This window comes from Primulina eburnea, chromosome 15 (genome assembly GCF_022965805.1).
Source record: "Primulina eburnea isolate SZY01 chromosome 15, ASM2296580v1, whole genome shotgun sequence".
Lineage (NCBI taxonomy): Eukaryota > Viridiplantae > Streptophyta > Magnoliopsida > Lamiales > Gesneriaceae > Primulina > Primulina eburnea.
The window spans coordinates 5,934,535-5,956,505 of NC_133115.1; the positions used below are offsets into that span (position 1 = coordinate 5,934,535).

At 35.7% G+C, this 21,971-nt stretch overlaps 1 protein-coding gene and 1 pseudogene across 1 annotated transcript; one reads left to right on the forward strand and one right to left on the reverse strand.

The window, feature by feature from the left end:
- The first annotated feature begins 412 nt into the window (after nt 1-412).
- On the forward strand, nt 413-2,030 carry LOC140815416 (putative disease resistance RPP13-like protein 1). Its single transcript, XM_073174534.1, has 2 exons — nt 413-436; nt 813-2,030. The coding sequence occupies exons 1-2, from the start codon at nt 413-415 to the stop codon at nt 2,028-2,030; spliced, it is 1,242 nt and encodes a 413-aa protein (XP_073030635.1).
- Nucleotides 2,031-2,139: 109 nt separating this feature from the next.
- On the reverse strand, nt 2,140-9,640 carry LOC140814587 (protein N-terminal asparagine amidohydrolase-like; annotated as a pseudogene).
- Between the last annotated feature and the right edge of the window lie 12,331 nt (nt 9,641-21,971).

Here is a 21,971-nt window from a genome sequence, read left to right on the forward strand (position 1 = left end):
CTACACGATCCTTGGGGAACATCAGATTTGTAACAGAGTCCAAACTAATGCAATTTGCTATCATTAGTTTCTTAATAGTGGCAGGGAAGTTGGCCATTTTCCACGTCTTCAAGGACGAGCAATCCTTGATCTTCAATATATCAAGATCAGATATGTTTGTTGGAAGGGACTTGAGAGTGTGGCAGCCAAGAATCTCTAGGATTTTAATAGTAGTGGGAATACCATTCTTCGGAAATTCAACAAACTTGGCGCAATTTTTTGTAAACAGCTTTCTTAAAAATTCGAGGGTGTTCAAATAATTCGAAAGAGACGTCATACTTCCACAATATAATAACTCTAGACTTCAAGACTACAATGCAGTTGTTGCACCCCTTCACCCAATGAAACAAGTTGGTCACATTTTGCAATAACCATGCGCCCTAGTTTAGCAAGTTGTGTGAGGGCCATCTTGCTTGGCCAAACAAATTGCATCTCATTGCAGTTGCGACACTCTAAAACATCAAGCGTGGGGTGCCTAATTTCCATAGGTGGGTGAGAGAGTGCAGTAATAGACTTGATTTTACATTAGCTTTGCTATCAACGGTAAGCCTTTACACTTTTTGCCTAATCCTTGACCAACTTCTCGTAAATGCGAATTATCCTGGAAAGATATATGAGAATGTTGAGCCAGTAGGCATTGGTAATCTTCATCAGTTAGTGATATTTGTTAATTGATTCTTACGTAGTTTGGTGTCCAATCATCACTTATATACTTGTATATATATATCCAACGTACAATCAATATAACTAGCTATAGTGTTACATTCTCACAGTTACTTGGTGGAATTTTGCGCCCTAAGTATAGTGAAAGCGAATGGAAAGATGTCTTGGATAGCAAGATATGGAGTTTACCCCAAGAAAACATCCATCCTGTGTTAAGATTGAGTTATCACCATCTTCCTTCACATTTGAGGAATCCATTTGCATATTGCTCTGTTTTGCCGAAGGATTATGAATTTGATCAGAATGAGCTTGTACTTTTGTGGATGGGAAAATGTTTTCTCGATGTTCCAAATGAACAAAGAAGAAAGGAAGACTTGGGTCATGCATACTTCAGCAAGCTGCTATCAAGCTCCTTTTTCCAAAGAAAAAGTGGCAGAGATTCAACATTTGTGATGCATGATCTTACAAGAGAATTAGCTAATTTTGTTTCGGGAGGGGTGTGCTGCCATTTGGAAGAGGAAATTGGACACTGCACAGAAGTACCAATTACCCAAAAAGACTTTCATGCTTATTTTTTTTGCCATGAATATGAAGTTTTCCATGATTTTGAAAGCTTTGGACAAGTTAAGGGTTTGAGAACGTTCTTGCCGATGTCAGTACAAAATCAATCTCCTCCTTCTCTCTTGTCCAGCAAGATTTTAGTTGAATTGTTACCGAGATTACGCAACTTGAGAACTTTATCTTTAAGCTGTTATTCCATCATTGAGCTGCCGAGTTCTGTTTGCAAGTTGATACATTTACTACACCTCAACCTATCCGGGACACTAATTCTAACGTTGCCACCTTCTGTAAGTGATCTCCTTTGTTTGGAAATTTTGTGTATAAATAAATGTAGTTTCATCCATGACCTGCCGTCGACCTTGGAGGATCTATCTAACTTGCGCCATCTTGACATCTCCGATATTGATCAACTAAAAGAAATGCCAGTTGAAATTGGTGAGTTGATACACCTTCTTCAGACATTACCGAAAATTGTTTTGAGTGGCGTTGATAACTTGGGGCTCAAGGAATCGAGGCAGCTGAAGCAATTAAGACACTCTCTTGCCATTTTTTATTTGCAAAATACTGCAAATCTTGATGATGCAACAGAGGCAAATCTTTGGTGCATGAGTGAACTTCAAGATTTACAACTTTCACGCGGAAGTGGCACTGTTAATTCGCAAGATATATGCGCAAAATATGTTATAGCACGGCTGCAAACTCATCATAATTTAAGAAAACCGAAAATCGAGTCCTACAAAGGTGTTAACTTCTCGTATTGGAAATGAGATCCGTTGTATCGAAAATTGACAAGTTTGTATCTCATCAATTGTGCTGAATGAACGACATTTACTTAATACACAAAATTTCCAAACAAAGGAGATCACTTATAGAAGGTGACAACGTTAGAACTAGTGTCTCGAATAGGTTGAGGTGCAGTAAAAGTATCAACTTGCAAACAGAACTCGGCAGCTCAATGATGGAATAGCCGCTTAAAGATAAAGTTCTCAAGCTGCGCAATCTCGGTAACAATTCAACTAAAATCCTTCTGGACAAGAGGGAAATAGGATATGGATTTTGTACTGGCATTGACAAGAACGTTCTCAAACCCTTAACTTGTCCAAAGCTTTCAAAATCATGGAAAACTTCATATTCATGGCAAAGAAAAGAAGCAAGACAAGTTTTTTTGGGTAATTGGTACTTCTGTGTAGTGCTCAATTTCTCTTCCAAATGGCAGCACACCCCTCCCGAAACAAAATTAGCTAATTCTCTTATAAGATCATCCATCACAAATTTGGAATCCCTATCTTTTTTTTTTGGAAAAAAGGATCTTGATAGCAGCTTGCTGAAGTATTCAAGACTCAAGCCTTCGTTTCTTCTTTGATTATTTGTAACATCGAGAAAACCTTCTCCCATCCACAAAAGTACAAGGTCATCTGATCAAATTCATAATCCTTCGGCAAAACAGCGCAATATGCAAATGGATTCTTCAAATGTGGAAGAAGATGGTGATAACTCAATCTTAACACAGGAAGGATATTTTCTTGGGGTAAACTCCATATCTTGCTATCCAGGACGTCTTTCCATTCGCTTTCACTATACTTAGGACGCAAAATTCCACCAAGTAACTGTACGAATGTAACACTATAGCTAGTTATATTGATTGTACGTTGGATATAGAAGTGATGATTGTATACCAAACTACGTAAGAATCAATTAAAAAATATTTTATGACTGATTGCATATAAACAAGGATTGAATTGCCTAAGATAATGCTGAGAACTTAAAATAGACAGAGGCAAGACTGATTTATTAATCTCGAATACTAGAAAGGTTATTGACAACTGATTTTATAAAATTCATTTTACATTAGCTTTGCTATCAAAGGTAAGCCTTTACACTTTTTGCCTAATCCTTGACCATCTTCTCGTAAATGCGAATTATCCTGGAAAGATATCTAAGAATATTAAGCCAGTAAGCATTGGCAATCTTCATCAGTTAGTAACTTCAAGTGGTAGGTAGATTGAGCAGAGTCTACCACTGATTCAACAATATGATTGCGAACTGTAACTATGATTTTGGTTCCCGACAGCCCAAACTTCAAAAGGCTGCACAGAGTATGCCACTCATCGTAGTTTCCTTTCTAGACATCATCTAAAACAATAAAAAACTTAATCTTCTTCAACTTCTCCAGCAGGGCTTCTTGAAGCTTAGCTAAATTCATGTCTCCAGTCCCACTAATTTTAGTAATCGAATTATAAATCTTTCTGGTGATCTTCAATACATCAAACTCCTTGGAGACATGAACCCAAACCCTTACACCAAAATCTTCCTTGACGTCTATATCATTATAATGCAGCTGAGCAAGAGTCGATTTTCCAATACCGCTCATTCCAACAATTGAAATGACACTAGAATTCTGACAGCTCGACTCAACCGTGAACAATATTTCTTTCATTGCTTTCTTATCATCATCTCTCTCATAAACTTCAGATTCGGTTACCGCAAGAGTGCTTCCCGACCTTATTACTCCTGCTCGACTAGATGGTGATCCTCCGTTTTCCCACAAATTCAAGTCAGTCTTTTGCTTAACGATTTGATCCGGTATGTTCGTGATTTCCCTGATCTTAGAGGACAACCTACACTTGTTCGCGGTTGAGTCGAGCTGTTAGAATTTTAGTGTCATTCCAATTGTTGGAATGAGCGGTATTGGGAAAATTGACTCTTGCCTAGCTGTTTATAATGATTTAGACGTCGAGGAAAACTTTGTTGTGAGAGTTTCGGTTCATGTCTCCCAAGAGTTTGATGTATAGAAGATCACCACAAAGATTTGTGATTCGATTACTAAAAAAGTGGTACTAGAGACATGGATTTAGCTATGTTTCAAGAAGACCTGCAGGAGAAATTGAAGAAGATTAAATTTTTAATTGTTTTAGATGATGTCTGGAATGATAACTATGACGAGTGACATACTATGTGCAGCCTTTTGAAGTTTCGGTTGTCGGGAAGCAAAATCATAGTTAAACCTCCCAATCATGTTGTTGAATCAGTGGTTGTGAAGGATCGTGTGCTGGGCATCTTCATAATGCTTTAAACACAATATTCTCCAATGAGCTGCAATAGTTCGTGTTCTATGAATGTTAACACCGATGAATTAAATCGAGTTTGGTTTTAAAACCAAGCGAACGAAACTCAAAGTAATCCTTCGTGAAGAAAAACTGTTAAATTTGAAAGCATTTTAACTTATGTAAACAGAATAACTGAAAAACATAAGATCAGTTCTCGGATGTATCAGTTCAGTTATGGCAAGAACTGGACTGATAACAACTCGAACTGATCAAATAAGTTTGAAAATCACAGTTAATCAGTTAAGTACACATGATATGTTTATGGATGTTCGGAGACTTCAAATGCTCATATCTCACCCCTTCTACCACCTCGGGCAGGATCTACTAGAAGACTTTGATTTATACAACACCTTGTACAAACCCACTCGGTTTAAGACTTACACTACTGCCTAATCTGAACTCCTAGCCTAGACTGAAGGCAGTACCTTTCAGCAAACACTTCTTTAATGTTTTTGCGTCAAAGACTACACACAAGTTTAATGTATTTGTGCAAGACTGTATTTGAGTGGTGGTGTGTTCGTGTGTGAAAACTGAACAATGAATACACCAAGAAGGTGTTCTCACACACTGAGGGAAGTAAGCTTCTAAACTAAGCTGATAATACTTGCGTATTTCCTCCGGACTGATTGCTTCTTGAAAGCTGACAGACAAATAAGCGTGTCATTTCTTTTTCCACTCTCTCACATCATTAATATCAATACTTTTTATACATGTCTGGATACTTAATAATAATATATTATTATCAGATTTTAAATATTTGGTACTCAAATATCCTATATTATTACCATATTTTCAATGTTTTGTACCAATTTTCATTCGAGAAAAAATGTGGTCTCATGGAGCGCAGAAACAATTTTTTTAGGATCAAAGAGTACGAACACATTTTTTCTGATAGAGACTGGAAACAATTAAAGCGTGTTGTTGAAGATTTAATTATCGTTTCTCGTTAAGTTAATTGCATTGAATAAATTTATTTGGAGGAATTAGGGATGACAACAGATTTGGTTGAAGCGGGTTTGGACAAACCCGAGCCCCGTCCTGTGAACCTGGCCGGTCCAATCACCTAAAATATATAATTTTATATTTATTCAATAAAAAATTTAAAAAAATTGTAATGTTGTATTTTCATATTAAACATATAATAATAAAATAATATTATTTCGATCCAAAAAGATGTGTAAATCAGTGGTTACCTTTTAATATCATCCACAAAATCAGGACCCTCAGCCGAAGGTGAAGATGAACATGTAAGTAGTATTTCTATAGCTGAAAGATATTGCCTTGCTAATGCAGCCCGTGATTGCCAAATTGTCCTTCAAAAAAAGAGATACAACCTTAAAAAGTAATCTTCAATAGAAGTTGAGGCTAGGTAAGTGGTGCAGCGGAAGGGGTGTTTCGAACGAAACAATAAAACTCAACTCAATTGACAGAAAATAATATGAAACTGAAAATATTATTAATGCTGAATGTAAGTTTTGGATACACATATGATGCTTAAATAGACTATCAATTCTAGTCCTAAGCCAAGAAGGATACCAATAGTCCTATTAATACTAAGAATCCTATTATAACTAAAATACCAATGCTAATGCCATTAAAATATGATAATGTAATTGAAATACTAAGAGTTCTCATCTAAGTATAATACTGATAAAATCTAATCCTAATAAAATATTAATCTTGTCCAGCATCAGGTTTACAATTACAAGTGTCAGTACAATAGAGAAGCCAACCTTTTCCTGCTTTTTACAACCAAATTGATTTTGACATAGTTTTCATCCAATAGAAATAAAACAATCCGAGATCAAAGTCTTTACCAAGCACATGGAGCGATGACGAAACAATCAGTTTCAGTGTCGTAAGTCTCCAATAATCTGCCTGTCCAATTAGGATCCTCAAACCAGGCAGTCACTCTCGTATACTACGAATAATTTCATCAGGGCATCTCGACGTTCTATCAAAGCTGGCAGGGAATATTTTTCCCGAGTTGGTTTCCACCTGCAGCAAGAAGAATGAATGAAATAAGCTGCAACTTCAAAATTATTTTACAGAACTCCAAGGACAACATATTATCCATAGCTATGAAAACAGATGATCCTTTGCGCTACAATAAGCATACAGATGGGAGTTCCAATGAACCTTGTAGGCTTGAGATCCTTTTGTGTTAGCTTCAATGATATTTGATCTGCATTCAAAATTTTTTAGGGAAAATCTGCTTTGAAAAAATTTGTATGAATTCAAGCAAATATTAATTTGTTCAGTTGCTCACATGATGCTCAAAAGCTTTATTATATTTATTTATCGGTGTATTAAATATGTAAAAAATATTAAATGATCTCCCAACGAGGCGCTTCTGCTATATTTAAATTGAAATGAAGCTCGAACATCACGATCAAACTATAATTAATTCGGAAGTCGAGTCCGAGATATAACATTTTACAGCTTTGATCTACTCACGAAAATGCAAATTTGACCTCACATATCAAAATATAAGGGGTATTTACTTGGTACAACACATTTGCACTCCATTGAACCTTAGACCAACTTTTAATGCGGGGAAAGATTTTTAAAAGTTGAAGATACCACAAATCCTTGGAAAATGGGGTATGCAATTCCTTCAGAATCCCATCTCGTATTATGACCAAGAACATGGAGGGTTCGAATATCAAACTTCTCGTTCCTATTGCTCAAGCTTTCAATTTAAAGGATAGGAATGTCCTTCCAACTTGGTGCGACACTGCGACTTTTTGTAGAATGATCAGAATACTGCACAAAAGTTGAAAAGTAAACTAAAAATCCTTCTCTGAGAAGCAATAAGCAAATTAATACTGGGGATGCTCCATACTTGAGACGAGATATCATCAAAGCCACCAACCAGATGCAACTGCACGGAACGTGATGATGCATAAGTTAAACCTAGGGAAAGACCTAGATTTCAAATGAGTTATAACAACAATTATAAGCAAAGCCAAATATCATACATCCAGGAGAGAATCAGAATCATGATCAGAAAGTAAAGACTAAAGATAACATCTGACAGAGGCCAATATCAACAACATCGGGAAAATCCAAATGAGCTACAGATATCCTGCAATAAAGTCATAAGATATATGAAACCATGCCACTGGAGTTCAAAAGTTTCAAGTATACAGCATATTGAACTTACATTCCTTTTTCTCGATTCCGTATTACGACCCCTACACAAGTTGTGGCATCATCAGTACCTATTAGCTTGGGATAAAGAAATATAGCAAGAAAATTTTAGATTTATCATTTATCAAAGTGAGACAATTTTTATGGTGAAAACTGTAATATGACGAGCATTTTAAAGAAAAACTCAAACATTAGAGGCATGTGAAACATTGAGCGTTGCCAAAAAAATGGAAATTGAAATCATTGGCAAATGTTCTTAAACAGATTAATTAATCTATATAATAACAAAACATTTCTGCTCGGAATACAATATTGTAACTGATATAGAACCAATTTTTCGTTCACTACTTACTAGTCTCAGCACAAAGGAATTCACAAAGTGCAGAAGAAAAGATAAGAAGGAGATTGAGCGTAGTAATTAATGAAATTCATTTTTTAAAACAATCCACTGCCACTCCAGGAAAAGAATAAGTCAGACAGGAGATATGGATGCTGATACTGGCTATTAATCACCTGATAAATCAAAATGGACAGGTGAAGGGCATATGAATTGTCCAATTTCTTTGGAAACACTGAACAGATAAACTTTCACCGAAAAAAAAAGATTTGTAGTTCAAAAGCTCTTGTACTATTAATAGAATTCAATTTTATGGGATTGAGCCACAGGGTTTTAGGTAGTGGAAGGTGGCAAAAGTTAAACCTCCTAACTAATGGTTTATAACCACAACATCATGAAGTTCGAAAAATCTCGGAACATTAGAGCATCACACTCCCACCACAAGGATGTGATATTCTGATTACAATCTGCAAGACACATGTCCTGCAAGACACGTATCTGCCTGACATTTGGGCTGGTAAAGTATATTATTACGGGCTTATATATATTGGGCCTAGAAAATACATTGAGCTTAGAAAATGTCGAATACATTAGAAATAGGGATGGAGGAGGAAAAAGAAAGAGGGCGGAGAGTTGGTTAATATCTAAAAAATGTCCTGCAAAAAGATAAAAGATAATTTTGGACTGCATTATGTGTCATTTTGAAGAGTTAACACTTTCAAGTCATTCATAAATATCTCATTTTCCCTTGCCAAAAAAGTTACAACACAGCCTGAAGAAAAAGAGAAAATATCCAGACAAAGACATTGAAACAAACAAAATAGCAGGAAAAGAAGTAGAAAACAAAGGTATGAGGATGATTGTGCACTGTCAGATATTTCAACATTTTATGTCAAATCTTAAAGGAAAACATTTAGAGCATCCTATTTGAGAAGCCAAGTAGAGAGATAAAAACATACATCCACCAGCGCAGGGTCAACAGTTGCAAATTCCCTTTGGAAAAGGTAGACCCATTTACAACTTCCCGAAAATTCGGAACTACGATTTTCATCAACTGAGATCTTCCTCTCAGGTATAGATTTAAAGGCGTTTGAGGCAGACACCAAAGCTGGATGCTTCATCAAAGCAATCAAATCATCCATACCCTGTCTTAATAAGAAGTGTTGAAATTAAATCCAAAAGGAACAAACCATCTCAAATCTTGGTTATACTATTTAGTGACTATCTGAGCAAAAAAAATAAAGATGATCTTTAACTTGTAGTAGTTAAGTTCATCTGCCCTTCTTGTCTCACCTTGTACTACGAACTGATCATGGATTCTAGGAGAACAGAAAAATCCACTCCCATTCCTTGATCAAACACACTCCACATCTTACCTCGTTTTTCGTTAATCATGCCCATCAAAAAGTTTGACTAGGTTAATTTTGCTAGGTATCTCTCAAAAATTAGAAAATAAACAATCCCCACCCAAAAAAACAAAAGAAAACGAACCCAAGCACTAACATTTGAGTTCTCAGTTAAGTAAACACGTTTATATTCAAGAACCCATCAACAATTTCGTAGCCGAACCACATAGCTTAACCATTACTCAATATCTGAAGATTGAAATGTGAAAGAATACCTGAGAGTCAGGAGCATATGGAACCCCGCCTACATAAATCATGGGGAATAACTCACGTTCCTTCTTCTCTCAACTTCGAAACCCATGCGAAAAAACTCACGACAAAAGAACCCACCCACTTGCAACTGCGAGGACGAGCCGAAGCAAAACAGGGAGAATTACGGGAAAGGGAGGGGAAAATGAGGAAAAAGGGAGTGACCGAAGAGTTTATTAAGAAAAAAGGATTGAATGTAATTTATTTTTTTATCTTTTGTTTAAAAATTAATTTTTTTATTAGTGTATATAAATTTTATAATTTAATTAAATAAAAAAATTTACTCGACTCAATTTTTCTATCTTTCTCGACTCAATCTTAGATTTCATTTCATTCTTTATCTTTACAAAAAAAAAAAATTTTCTCAACCTTTCATCCTCTCATTTTTTTGCTAACAATTAACCAAGAGCAACAAATCCAAATAAAAAACCATACATTAAAGAGAAATTTATTTTGAAATCTGAAATTTACTGGGTCTCGTCAGTCTGAGTTTCACCCTGTATCGTGAAACCAAAAGTCGTGTCACGACCCACGGCTTCATTACCTTGGGTCGCGAAGCACAAGTCTTCACGACCCATGGGGGGTCGTGAAGCACACGACCACAAGTGCTTCACGACCCAACAAGTGTTTCACAGTGAAGCACTTGCAGCACTTGTGCAAGTGCTTCACGACCCAAAGTTGGGTCGTGAAGTGCTTCACCGTGAAGCACTTGTGCTTCACGACCCAAAGTACTTGCAGCACTTGTGCAAGTGCTTCACGACCCAAAGTTGGGTCGTGAAGTGCTTCACCGTGAAGCACTTGTGCTTCACGACCCAAAGTTGGGTCGTGAAGCACAAGACCCAGGGTCGTGATTTCACGACCCCGGGGGTCGTGACACGACCCATTAATTTTAAATTTTTATAATTAGTAATCTTTGTTTTGTTTTAAATTTATATAATTAATAATCTTTTTATTTGTTTTTTTATATGTTTATTTTTTCGCTAAACTTAGAAAGAATCAATTTTTTGAATGCAAGTTAATTTTAGGATCAAGATATCTGTAAGAAGATTGTATCATTTTTAAATGAGAAAGAGATAGAATATTTGGTGCAGTACACTCAATTTGGAAATTTAATTTTATGTGCTAAGGATTATAACAATTTCAATCAAAACTAAGTCGACGGTTATGACTCGTCACAAAATTGGGTCGAGATTATACTCGACCCACGCGACCCAATTTTGGTGGGTCGCGTGAGTCGAGATGGGTCGAGAAGCATAATTTTGGCTTCTCGACCCATAAAGCTATATATATATATATATATATATATTGTAACTGATGGGTCATGAAGCATATTATTACAAAATTTGTTAAAATTTTTAGTAAAATTATAAAATTTGTTAATGTTTACATACAATAAACATTAATTTCATATGCTTTGATATGCATTCATTACATTAAAGTGAATATGTAATGAAATTTGTTACGATTTTTTTAGTTCTATTATTATAAAATTTGTTAAGAATTTTAGTAGAATTACAAAATTTGTTAATGTTTATATACAATAAACATTAATTTCTTATATTTCGATATACATTCATTAAAGTGAATATGTAATGAAATTTGTCATGAATTTTTTTAGTTCTATTATTATAAAATTTGTTATGAATTTTAGTAGAATTATAAAATTTGTTAAGATTTTTAGTCGAATATAAATTCAACTCACATTGTTAGAATAAGAGATACATTCTCCTACTTGTTATGAATTTTTTAACTAACATAATTAAATCATAACATATAACTAATGTTTACACAAATAAATTTTTTATATATATTTATATTCTAATCATATATAAAGTGAATTATACATTATAAAATGTTCAAAATTTAAAAATATCAAAAATTTCTACCCACTCGACCTATCTCGACCCAAACTCAACCCAAACCCTAAACCCTAAACAAAACCCTAAACCAAACCTCTAACATTATCACTCGACCCACTCTTTTTATTTTTTTATTTAAAAAACATAAAAAAATTAAAAAAAATAGAAGAGTGGGTCGAGCACTCTTCATTTTATTTATTTTTAAAAAAATAGAAGTGTTATTTAAAAAAAATAGAAGTAGAAGAGTGGGTCTTCCTTTTTTTAAAAAAAATTATTTAAAAAAAAATTAGAAGTAAAAGAGTGGCCCACTCTTCGTTTAATAAAAAAATTTAGAAGTCCAAGAGTGGCCCATTCTTATTTTTTTAACGAGCTAATTAATGATGTTATCTAACTAACCTATTCAACTCCCTTTTCTCGATTTAAAAAAGTCAAAATCCCTTTTATTTAATTAAATTTTAAATGGATCGTATATTTTTTATTGACCCGGAAAGGGAGTCTGTCTTGTTTTTTAAAAAAAAAAAAATCCATAATGAAAATTACTTTTATGCCCTGTGTTTTATAAGTTTAAAATATGTGAAACATACGATTAAACGTACTCTTTTGCCAAAAACCAGCAGAGACCCTATTCCGAACCCTAAACCCTCCTTTCCCGGAAAAGCGTCTCCGTCGAGTCTTCAAAATTTCAACCGAAGGAATGACAGACGAAAATGTGGTAATTTTTGCGTTTATTTCGATATGTTTCTTCTGAATTTTAGTCGTATTTTTTAGTTATGTTTGCTGCGTGTGTGCGTAATCGACCATGGTTTTCCACCATGGTCGACCATACAAAGTATACGTTGTTTGTGGTCGACCATACAAAGCAATGATTTTATGGTCGACCATGTTTTATTTGGTCGACTATGTTTTATGGTCGACCATATTTATGGTCGACCATAAGACGAAGTCGACCATAAAACATGGTCGACCTAAAGATTTTATGGTCGACCATGTTTTATTTGGTCGACTACGTTTTATTGTCGACCATAAGACGAAGTCGACCATAAAACATGGTCGACTTTATTTGTTTGTATGGTCGACCAAATGTGGTTTTATGGTCGACCACAAAATTTTTCCTAACCTTACTACTAATTTTTTTTTGTCACATGTCTATTTGCCGAGAAAACTAGGCAGGGATGCCATTTTCCGTTGTAAGTTGACAATTCAATCGAGATATAATAAGATTTCTGAGAAGATTCATTTTTATTTGAACAACGAGGAGAGAACCCATTTTTTCGAGCATTCGCCTTTTGGTAATTTAGTTAGGTATTATAGATATTTTAAAATTTCCAGCCAAATTCTATGGTATTTAATGAGTAACCAGATACTTGATAGTAGTAGTGATGATTTGTGGATGGTGGTGCGCAAAAGGCCTGTTAGATTTTCTTTGTTAGAGTATTGTTTAATAACGGGTCTCGATTGCGCTATAGAGCCCGAAGATTTACCAGATAGAGGTGTATTTGGCACCACACACTTTCCTGGTAAGGCTGATATTGTTTCGGGTGATTTGGAGGGAAACATTATTGTCCAAGAGCATAACGAGACTGGTTTAAACATGGAGAAGATAAAGATGGCTAGTCTATACTTTTGTTGTTCCGTATTCGGTGAGGCGACGAAGATCGACCCTAAATATTTGAGGCTCGTAGATGATTTGGATAGGTTCAACCATTATCCTTGGGGTAGAGTAGCCTATCGGGATGCGGTCCGATGTCTGAAGAAGGATCTTTTAGGACGATATAATTACCTCGCCGAGGCACAGGGCCGGAAAGAAGTTGAGGGCAGCTTCCTTGTCGTTGGTTTTGTTCTCCCTCTGCAGGTATATTATTTTTTGAATGTTATAGTGGATTTGTTATCTCTATTTGTACCAGTAACACTGTTTGAAATTTATGTTACAGATCTTCGCTTATGAATGTTATCCGAGCGTGGCACAGAAGTTAGCAAGGAGAAGAGATGTGGATGATTTGATGTTGCCCAGGATGTTTCAGTGGGTGACTAAGACGTGGGCGTCAAACCGTGCCCCAACTGGTGTTGAAAACGCTGCAGCCTTCGGTGATTGTCCTATAGATGTAAGTAATATGAATCGATTTGGTAAACTAACCGTGGACATTAATTTTAATTAATTTGATCTTTTATTAATTATATGCAGGATTGTTGACTCCTACTCCTGAGGAGCTAGTTGCACCGTATTATACGACCGGGCATTTTGTTGATTCTGCGCCTGATGCGGTGATCACTCGGGTACTCGAGCTCTGGAGGCAGGGTCAGACAGTCATATGTAGCGAGCACCCTGTGGAGTCTCCCTCAGTCCAGCCCACGCATTCTGCACATTCACCTCCCTCAGACCAGCCCATGCATTTTGGACATTCACCTCCTTCTGTCCAGCACACGCCTCCTGCACATGCATCTCCTGACGTTTTCGGCATCCCTCCTGGTGATCTCGATAGATCCAGCTCTAGGACCAGTTCTCCTATGCGTACGGGTCCTAGAGTCCACTTTGGACTCAATCCCTCCCACCGCCCATCACCCTTGGAGCATCGTTTCGAGCGGCGATTGACTGCGTTGGAGGATTCCGTTACGTCCATGCATGTGAAGATTGCAACAGAATTTATTGAGACCAGAGCGTTTATGAGGAGTATAAATCAAGCTCTAGTTGACTTGAAATCGAGTTTGACTGAACAGATTAGAGCTGGTTTTGCTGAGATGAGGTCTAACATGCCAGTGCAGGAGGACAGAGATTATAGCATAGTCTATAGCAGAGGGCGGAAGAGGAAAGCACCTGAGGCAGATTTTGGTGAGTTAATTTTATTTATTATATTTATGTTTATGTAGTATAATGATTTAGTACAATTCTCATAATTATTTTAATTTGTTTGATGTGCGCTTTTAGGTGTGGATGATAATCTGGCTAACCTTCCGGTGATTATAGAGGAGTCCTCAGAAGGTGAGTTAATGCACTTTTTGATTTGATATTTATGTAAAGTATATTAAACAACAAAGTCTTTATTTTTAGATATTCAAGTGACTCCGGTTCCGCGTAAGTCAGGTGGTGAGACGACCACGTCTAGAGGTTATTACAGTAAACCTTGTCTATTCATATTTGCATTAAAGTTGTTATTATTTTAATTTGTTGAATGTACGCTGTTAGGTGTAGCTGATATTTTGGGTAGGGAAATTGGCAGTGATAGCCAATCCCAACAGATATTTGAGCCTAACCTTCAAGCCATTCCAGAGGAGTCCGCAGGAGGTGAGGTAATGCACATTTTTTATATTTATATTTATTTATAGTATATTAAACAATATATTTTATGTTTTTAGATATTCAAGTGACTCCACATGCGCGTATGTCAGGAGGTGGGGTGACCACGTCGAGAGGTTATTAAACTATACCTTGTTTATTGTTCATATTTGCATTAAAGTTGTTACAATTGATCATTTTATAGATGCCGGTGTGAGGCCACTTGCGGAGACCGTGACACTGAAGGTAAACAACTCGCTTGCGCGAGTTAGGGCCTCGATGCTCGACCGTTCGTCCAGTAGGATTCGAGGTTTTTATGCCGAATATGAGAAGTCGTTCTACGGGCCCATGGCTATCGCAAACTCGCGTGTCACTTTCCTTGTAAGCTTTTAAATAAATCTTTTATAAAGTTTAAATTTGTAGAGAACTTCTTTTATAAAACCTTTTGTTATGTTGAATTCAGCACATCGGCGAAGCTCTCCGTGGATTGCTTGAGATGCAGATCCGACATCCTGAAGTGATGTCGGCAGATGATTCGTTGATGGACAGAGATTTCTACTCTGCGATATCAGTTTTGGCCAAAGCTAAAGATATCGATTTCAACATAAATCTGGCACCGATTGTGAGCAAAGTCAAAGGTAGTGATCCAGAATGACCGTGTCTCTCGTGGGAAAAGGCACGAAGAATTCTCATCCCTGTCTACACAGATGGGCGCTGGTTTTTGCTAAAACTCGTGACAGGGTGAATAAGTGCATTATATATGACTTGCAGCGAAGGCACGATCCCAAATTCAAAGATCTGAATGAAGACATAGAGCCTATACTTATAAACGCTGCTCGTCTGCTATCCATTGTTGGGAACAACCCACACCCCAAGAGGCCATGTAATATAAAACTACATGATGAATTCCGTGCCAAGATTATACTGTACGTTGTCAACTTTCTATTTAAAATATAATAACTTCATTATTCTTTTTTTAATGTTAACAATAAATATTAACTTCTCATTTTTTTTTCACAGCGAAGATTCAGGAGCGTTTGTGTTAGCTGTTGCCGGATACTCTTTGTCCAAGTGCGCAAGTAGTACTAACTTTAGATGATAGATTAGTATCTGAGTTTAGATACTTTTTAGCTTGTAATATGTTCCTTAATGATTGGTGATTATTGTGATGTATCGGACAATTTTATGTCATTATTGGAACATGGTTTTCTTATGTAATTTTTGATGTTATTTTGTTGGTCGACCACTCTCGTTTTTGGTGGACCAAAAATTGTCTGGTCGACCACAAAATTCTGTTAGTCGACCATAAACGAGTTTGGTCGACCAACGAGTAATGGTCGACCTTTAGCCTTTATGGTCGACCATTATATTGTGTTGGTCGACCACCACTGTTCTTTTGGTCGACCATTGTTATTTAGTTTAGGGTTTAGGGTTTCAAGGGTTTAGGGTTTTTTAGGGTTTAGGGTATTTCATCCCAATCTCAGTATTTTGCCACGATCTAAAAAACAGGATTATGTTGTTAACTTTGAATCATGGAATCGAACTATTTTTTTTATATTTTTTAAAAAATATAAATCATAATTTCAAGATTATGTTATATATTTTAATTTACGTATAAATCAATTCATCACAATCTCAGTATTTGGCACGATCTAAAAAACATGATTATGTTATATGTTTCAAGTTAAATTTGAATCATGGAATCGAACAAATTTTTTTATATTTTTTAAAAAATATAAATCGTAATTTCAAGATTATGTTATATATTTTAATTTATATATGAATCAATTCATCACAATCTTAGTATTTTGTCACGATCTAAAAAACATGATTATGTTATATGTTACAAGTTAAATTTGAATCATGGAATCGAACTATTTTTTTATATTTTTTAAAAAATATAAATCGTAATTTCAAGATTATGTTATATATTTTAATTTACATATGAATCAATTCATCATAATCTCAGTATTTGGCACGATCTAAAAAACAGGATTATGTTATATGTTTCAAGTTAAATTTGAATGATGGAATCGAACTATTTTTTTTATATTTTTTAAAAAATATAAATCGTAATTTCAAGATTATGTTATATATTTTAATTTACATATGAATCAATTCATCACATTCTCAGTATTTGGCACGATCTAAAATACAGGATTATGTTATATGTTTCACGTTAAATTTGAATCATGGAATCGAACTTTTTTTTTATATTTTTTAAAAAATATAAATCGTAATTTCAAGATTATGTTATATATTTTAATTTACATATGAATCAATTCATCACATTCTCAGCATTTTGCCACGATCTAAAAAACAAGATTATGTTATATGTTTCAAGTTAAATTTGAATCATGGAATCGAACTATTTTTTTATATTTTTTAAAAAATATAAATCGTAATTTCAAGATTATGTTATATATTTTAATTTACATATGAATCAATTCATCACAATCTCAGTATTTTGCCACGATCACAATTATGTTATATATTTTGGACAATTATTAATATATATTTAAAAAAAACAAAACTCACCATCAAGCTAATGGTCGACCATGAGATTGATGGTCGACCAAAGAAAACTAATGGTCGACCGTCAAGCTAATGGTCGACCATGAGATTGATGGTCGACCTAACAAAGCTAAGGATCGACCATCACCCTACCGATAGCTTGATGGTCGACCAAAGAAAAATAATGGTCGATCATCAAGGTAATGGTCGACCGTCAAGCTATCTCTCGCACTACAAAAAAAAAGTGTTTCTAGAAGCAGTTTTTGAGGAGCACTTCTGAAACCGCTCGTGCAAACTTAACAACAAAATCGCTTTTACTTAAACCATTTCAATTTCCTTACTTTTTGGAGTGGTCGTATAACCGTTTTAGTAGCGCAATTTTTAGTACCGATTTGTATCAGCCGCTGCTATAAATTGCTCCTATTGATTTAACTATTAGAACCATTCTGGAAACTACTCTAATTGAATATTTTTAACAGTGGTTTCACAAAAACGATGTTGTGGACCGCCCTTATAGCTTTTTTTTTTAGGTTTGATTTGAAAATCATACCTATTAAATATATTTATAAACTGTTTTTTACATTGCTCTTATTAATATCCTCATTCAGGAATTATTTAGCGACGGTTTTCTTTTTGCGACGGTTATAACCATCGCGTTGTTCAAAATGCGACGGTCTTAATGACACCCGTTGCTTTATTTAGCGACCGTTTTATCAAACCGTCGCTACATTTAGCAACGCTGTTCCCAACCGTGGCTACATTTAGCGACGGGCGAAGTCAAACCGTCGCATGTATTAACTTAGCGACGGTTTAACTAATGCCGTCGCTAATATTAGCGACGATTTTCGTTATACTGTCGCTAACTTTAGCGACGACCAAAGTAAACCGCCGCATAATTTAAATTTTGAAAAACCGCCATAAATAGCGACGATCAGAAATAAATCGTCGCCAAATATTCTATAAATACCTCTGCTCCCGATCCCTTTTCTCACACCACTTCACAACACTTCAGATTTTTCTCTCTTGCACATTTTTACCACTTCATGATAATAAAGTTTTTTTACACGATTTTAATTTGGATTTAATGTAAATTTTTCCTCTTTTCTCACACCAGTTCACAACACTTCAAATTTTTCTCTTTTACACAATTTTACCACTTCACGATAATAAAATTTTTTTTACACGATTTTAATTTGGATTTAATGTAAATTTTTTTCCTTTAATTTTTGGTAAATTTTTAAGTGTTAGTTTAAGATCAGGAATTATGTTATATAGTAATATTGTAAGTGTTTTTAGATTTATTAATTTTTTTTATTTTACCGAAAATATTAGCAACGGAAATTATGAAGTAACCGTCGCCAAGTTAGCGACGGAATGCATGAATAAGTCAGTTGTCGCTAAATTTAGGGACGGTTTTTAATTCTGTCGCTAAATTTGCAGACGACGGTATAATAATCTGTCGCTAAATTGCGACGTTTGTTCTTAAATCTGTCGCTGAAACCGTCGCAAATTGTACCTACAATTTCAGAAAAATACCGTAATGGGTAATGGGTACGAGCATTATCAAACCGCACCTAAAATCAACAATAGAAGCGGTTCTTCAGCTTGTACCACCGGTTGAAAAAACCGCTTCTATAAGATATAATGTCATCAATAAGATGAGCGATTTTGAAACCGGTGGTACAAGTGCTGGAGCGGTTAAAACCCGATCTTAAAATTGAAAAAAACCGCTTCTATAAGAGTATTTTTTTGTAGTGTTGCTGAATTCACCAATCGAAGGAAATCTGTTTTGTTTTCTTCTGCCAACTCTCTTCTCTAGCAAAGGAGGCAACACCAATGGAAAATTAATGTTGCGTGGCCATTCATTTTCTTCTGGAACGGGATACACAGTCTCTGAGTAAGCCATGCACCATGACATTGTAGAATAGTACTGTGAACACATATCATATAAATCAATATTCGCTAACCAACTAGCTGCGATGGCCTGAGCACATGGGATTCTATCAATATCAAAAACTCGACATGTGCATCTTTTTGATTCGAGGTCTACTATGGCCGAATGTCCACGACTCCTAACATCAAACTCCATACGTCCTAATTCAAAAACTTGTATTCCTTGGGCATCTGTGAACCTGCTACGAAGAATCCCCTCGATCGTAGGGGTCAAGTTAGTGTTACTTGCAATTGATGCGTGGCGATATCGGGCAAACCAAGATGAGGCCAGTTTCTGTAAAGAATCTAAGAGTGCAATGATTGGCAGCTTCCTTTCTTCAAGTAGTCTAGCATTGATCGACTCAACCCCGTTTGTCGTCATAATATTGTAACGGGTCTTTGGACAATACGCTCGAGTCCATCTATCAAGTGAGTCTCTCTCGTCCAAATATTGCGCTGCCTCAGGATATCTATTCCTAAAATCATTGTATGCAATATCAAACTCGAAAGTTTTATAAATTTTTGCAATGTGCAAAAACATTTCGGTTGCACCCTTCTTTTGCATATAGTCTTCATGTTTTGAGATAAATGCCACGTACAATGACCATGATGCGCATTTCTATAGACAGTAGAAACTGCATTAATGATCCCCTGATGCCTGTCAGAAATTATCACCAATTCATCCTCATCTGGTACTACTTCTAACAACTTCGTTAAAAACCAACTCCACGAAGAAGCACACTCGACATCTACAGTTCCCCACACCAAAGGATATTGGTGATAATTTCCATCTTGTGCCGATGCCACTAGTAAAACACCATTATATTTGCCCTTCAACCACGTACCATCAATTGATACAACTTTTCGCATACTTCGATATCCTCTAACGCATGCACCAAAAGCAAGAAACATATACTTGAATCGATTTTCCTCATCGACAAATATGTCTGTTATGCTTCCTCGATTCATCTGCTCGACCATGTGCAAATAACAACTCAATTTATTAAAACTCTGCGTAGGATCACCTTTCATCATATTGTCTGCTAGTTCTTTCCCTTTCCAAGCCTTGTAGTATGATATATCAGCATTCATACTATTGCGCATCATCGTCATCACTGCTTTTGGTACAATTGGCACTGGATGACCTTGGAAATTATCCACTAACATATCACGAACAACAGCAGAACTTGCTCCACAATTCTCTTTCGTCTCCCAGTCAAACCACATGTATGTGTATTACAATATGTTCGAATGAAGAATGTACGTGAATCATTCTTAATCAAAGAGGTCCAGATTCTCCACTTGCAATCAGACACTACACATTTTACGGCGTACACCTTTTGGCTACTTTTAACCGTCTCAAATTCAAAGCAAGCTTCCAAACTTATTCTAATTAGCTCTTTTTTCACCGCTTCTCGGTTTGGAAACTCTTGACCAATAAACAAGTTTGAACCATCCGTGAAATAAAATGAGTCACTGTCAATATTCACATCCGCATCCAAATTTGCGTCATTGCTTTGAACCAAATTTGCCTCGACCTCAATTGCATCATTACATGCTTCATCATATAACTCGTCTGCGTTACTACGATCCACATGCATGACATCCACGTTATGCGCTTCGTCGAAAAAATCACTGCTATTATTACGATCCACGGAAACAATATTCAAGTGAAAATAATCATCAAAATGCCTCTGTTCGTTAATATTGCAATTGTTTTCATCAATACCATACCTGTGCACATTATCAAAAGAATCAACAGAAGCAACACATTCAATTTCTACTTGAAGCACCGGCCTACTTCTCGGACAACCAAGATACAAATATGCTTTCAAATCATGGTCATTCTCTATATAAATTGGTTGAACGTTGCACGGCAAATCTAGAAGATAACTCAACCTCAAGTTGGCAGTGTCTTCTACTTTTCCAGCTCTATATAGTTCACGTTTTAAATTTTCAAAATAACAAATATCATCATCCACTGGAATATCAACAAACTTTGCATTGGCCCCTGGATTCCATTTATAAATAAACCAGCCCCTCCGTCACTTCCCATTTCCCATCAAAATGAACAACAATAACTGTTGGCATATCTACAAAGTGCACAAACAAATATGATAATTAGAATGAGCAAAATTATTTAATAACAAAATAAAAACAAAACCGCACATGGTCGACCAAAAATATGTTGGTCGACCAAGAAATTAAGTCGGTCGACCTTGATCATCACGGTCGACCATTAAGAGTGTGGTCGACCATGAAAAAAATTTCATTGGTCGACCAGGAAGAACTTAATTTCTCGGTCGACCATTAAGAGTGTGGTCGACCATGAAAAATTTTTCATTGGTCGACCAGGAAGAATTTTTCTTGATCGACCAACTTAATTTTGGTTGGAAAAAATTCTTCATTTTAATTTTGTTCGACGAAGAAAACAATGAACGACACAAATTATTGATCTTCAATTTGGTCGATAGCTGCATGAAATGAAGAAAAAAATGAACTGGTTTTCAGGAGCAAACTTACTTTATTTTTCTTCAATTAGAGACGAATTGGTCTTCAAATACAGAAGAATGGGGCCAACATATATGGGAGTAGATTTAGATCTGAATCTGAGGAATGAGCGCAACAACACCTGAGCAACAATAGTGTCAATTTCGATTTAATGTGACGCGGAAGTGGTAGATGAGGAAGATGAGTTCTTTAAATTTGGGAAGCTTACAATTGGGGAATTTTGTGGGGATTTTGTGCGTCGAATGAGAAGAAAGAGAAGAGATTAATTAATTTAGGAAGTTACAAGTTTAATTAAGGTTTAACATACTAATCAAGAGTCAACTCCTTCTTTTTTTAAAAAAAAGTCAGACTCCTTGTTTTTTAAATCCT

What these genes read in the sequence shown, in the direction of transcription:
- LOC140815416 (XM_073174534.1), top strand. Translation starts at nt 413, where the DNA reads ATGCGCCCTAGTTTAGCAAGTTGT. An exon ending in GCCCTAGTTTAGCAAGTTGT is followed by an intron (nt 437 to 812) that starts GTGAGGGCCATC and finishes ACATTCTCACAG; the next exon opens with TTACTTGGTGGAATTTTGCG.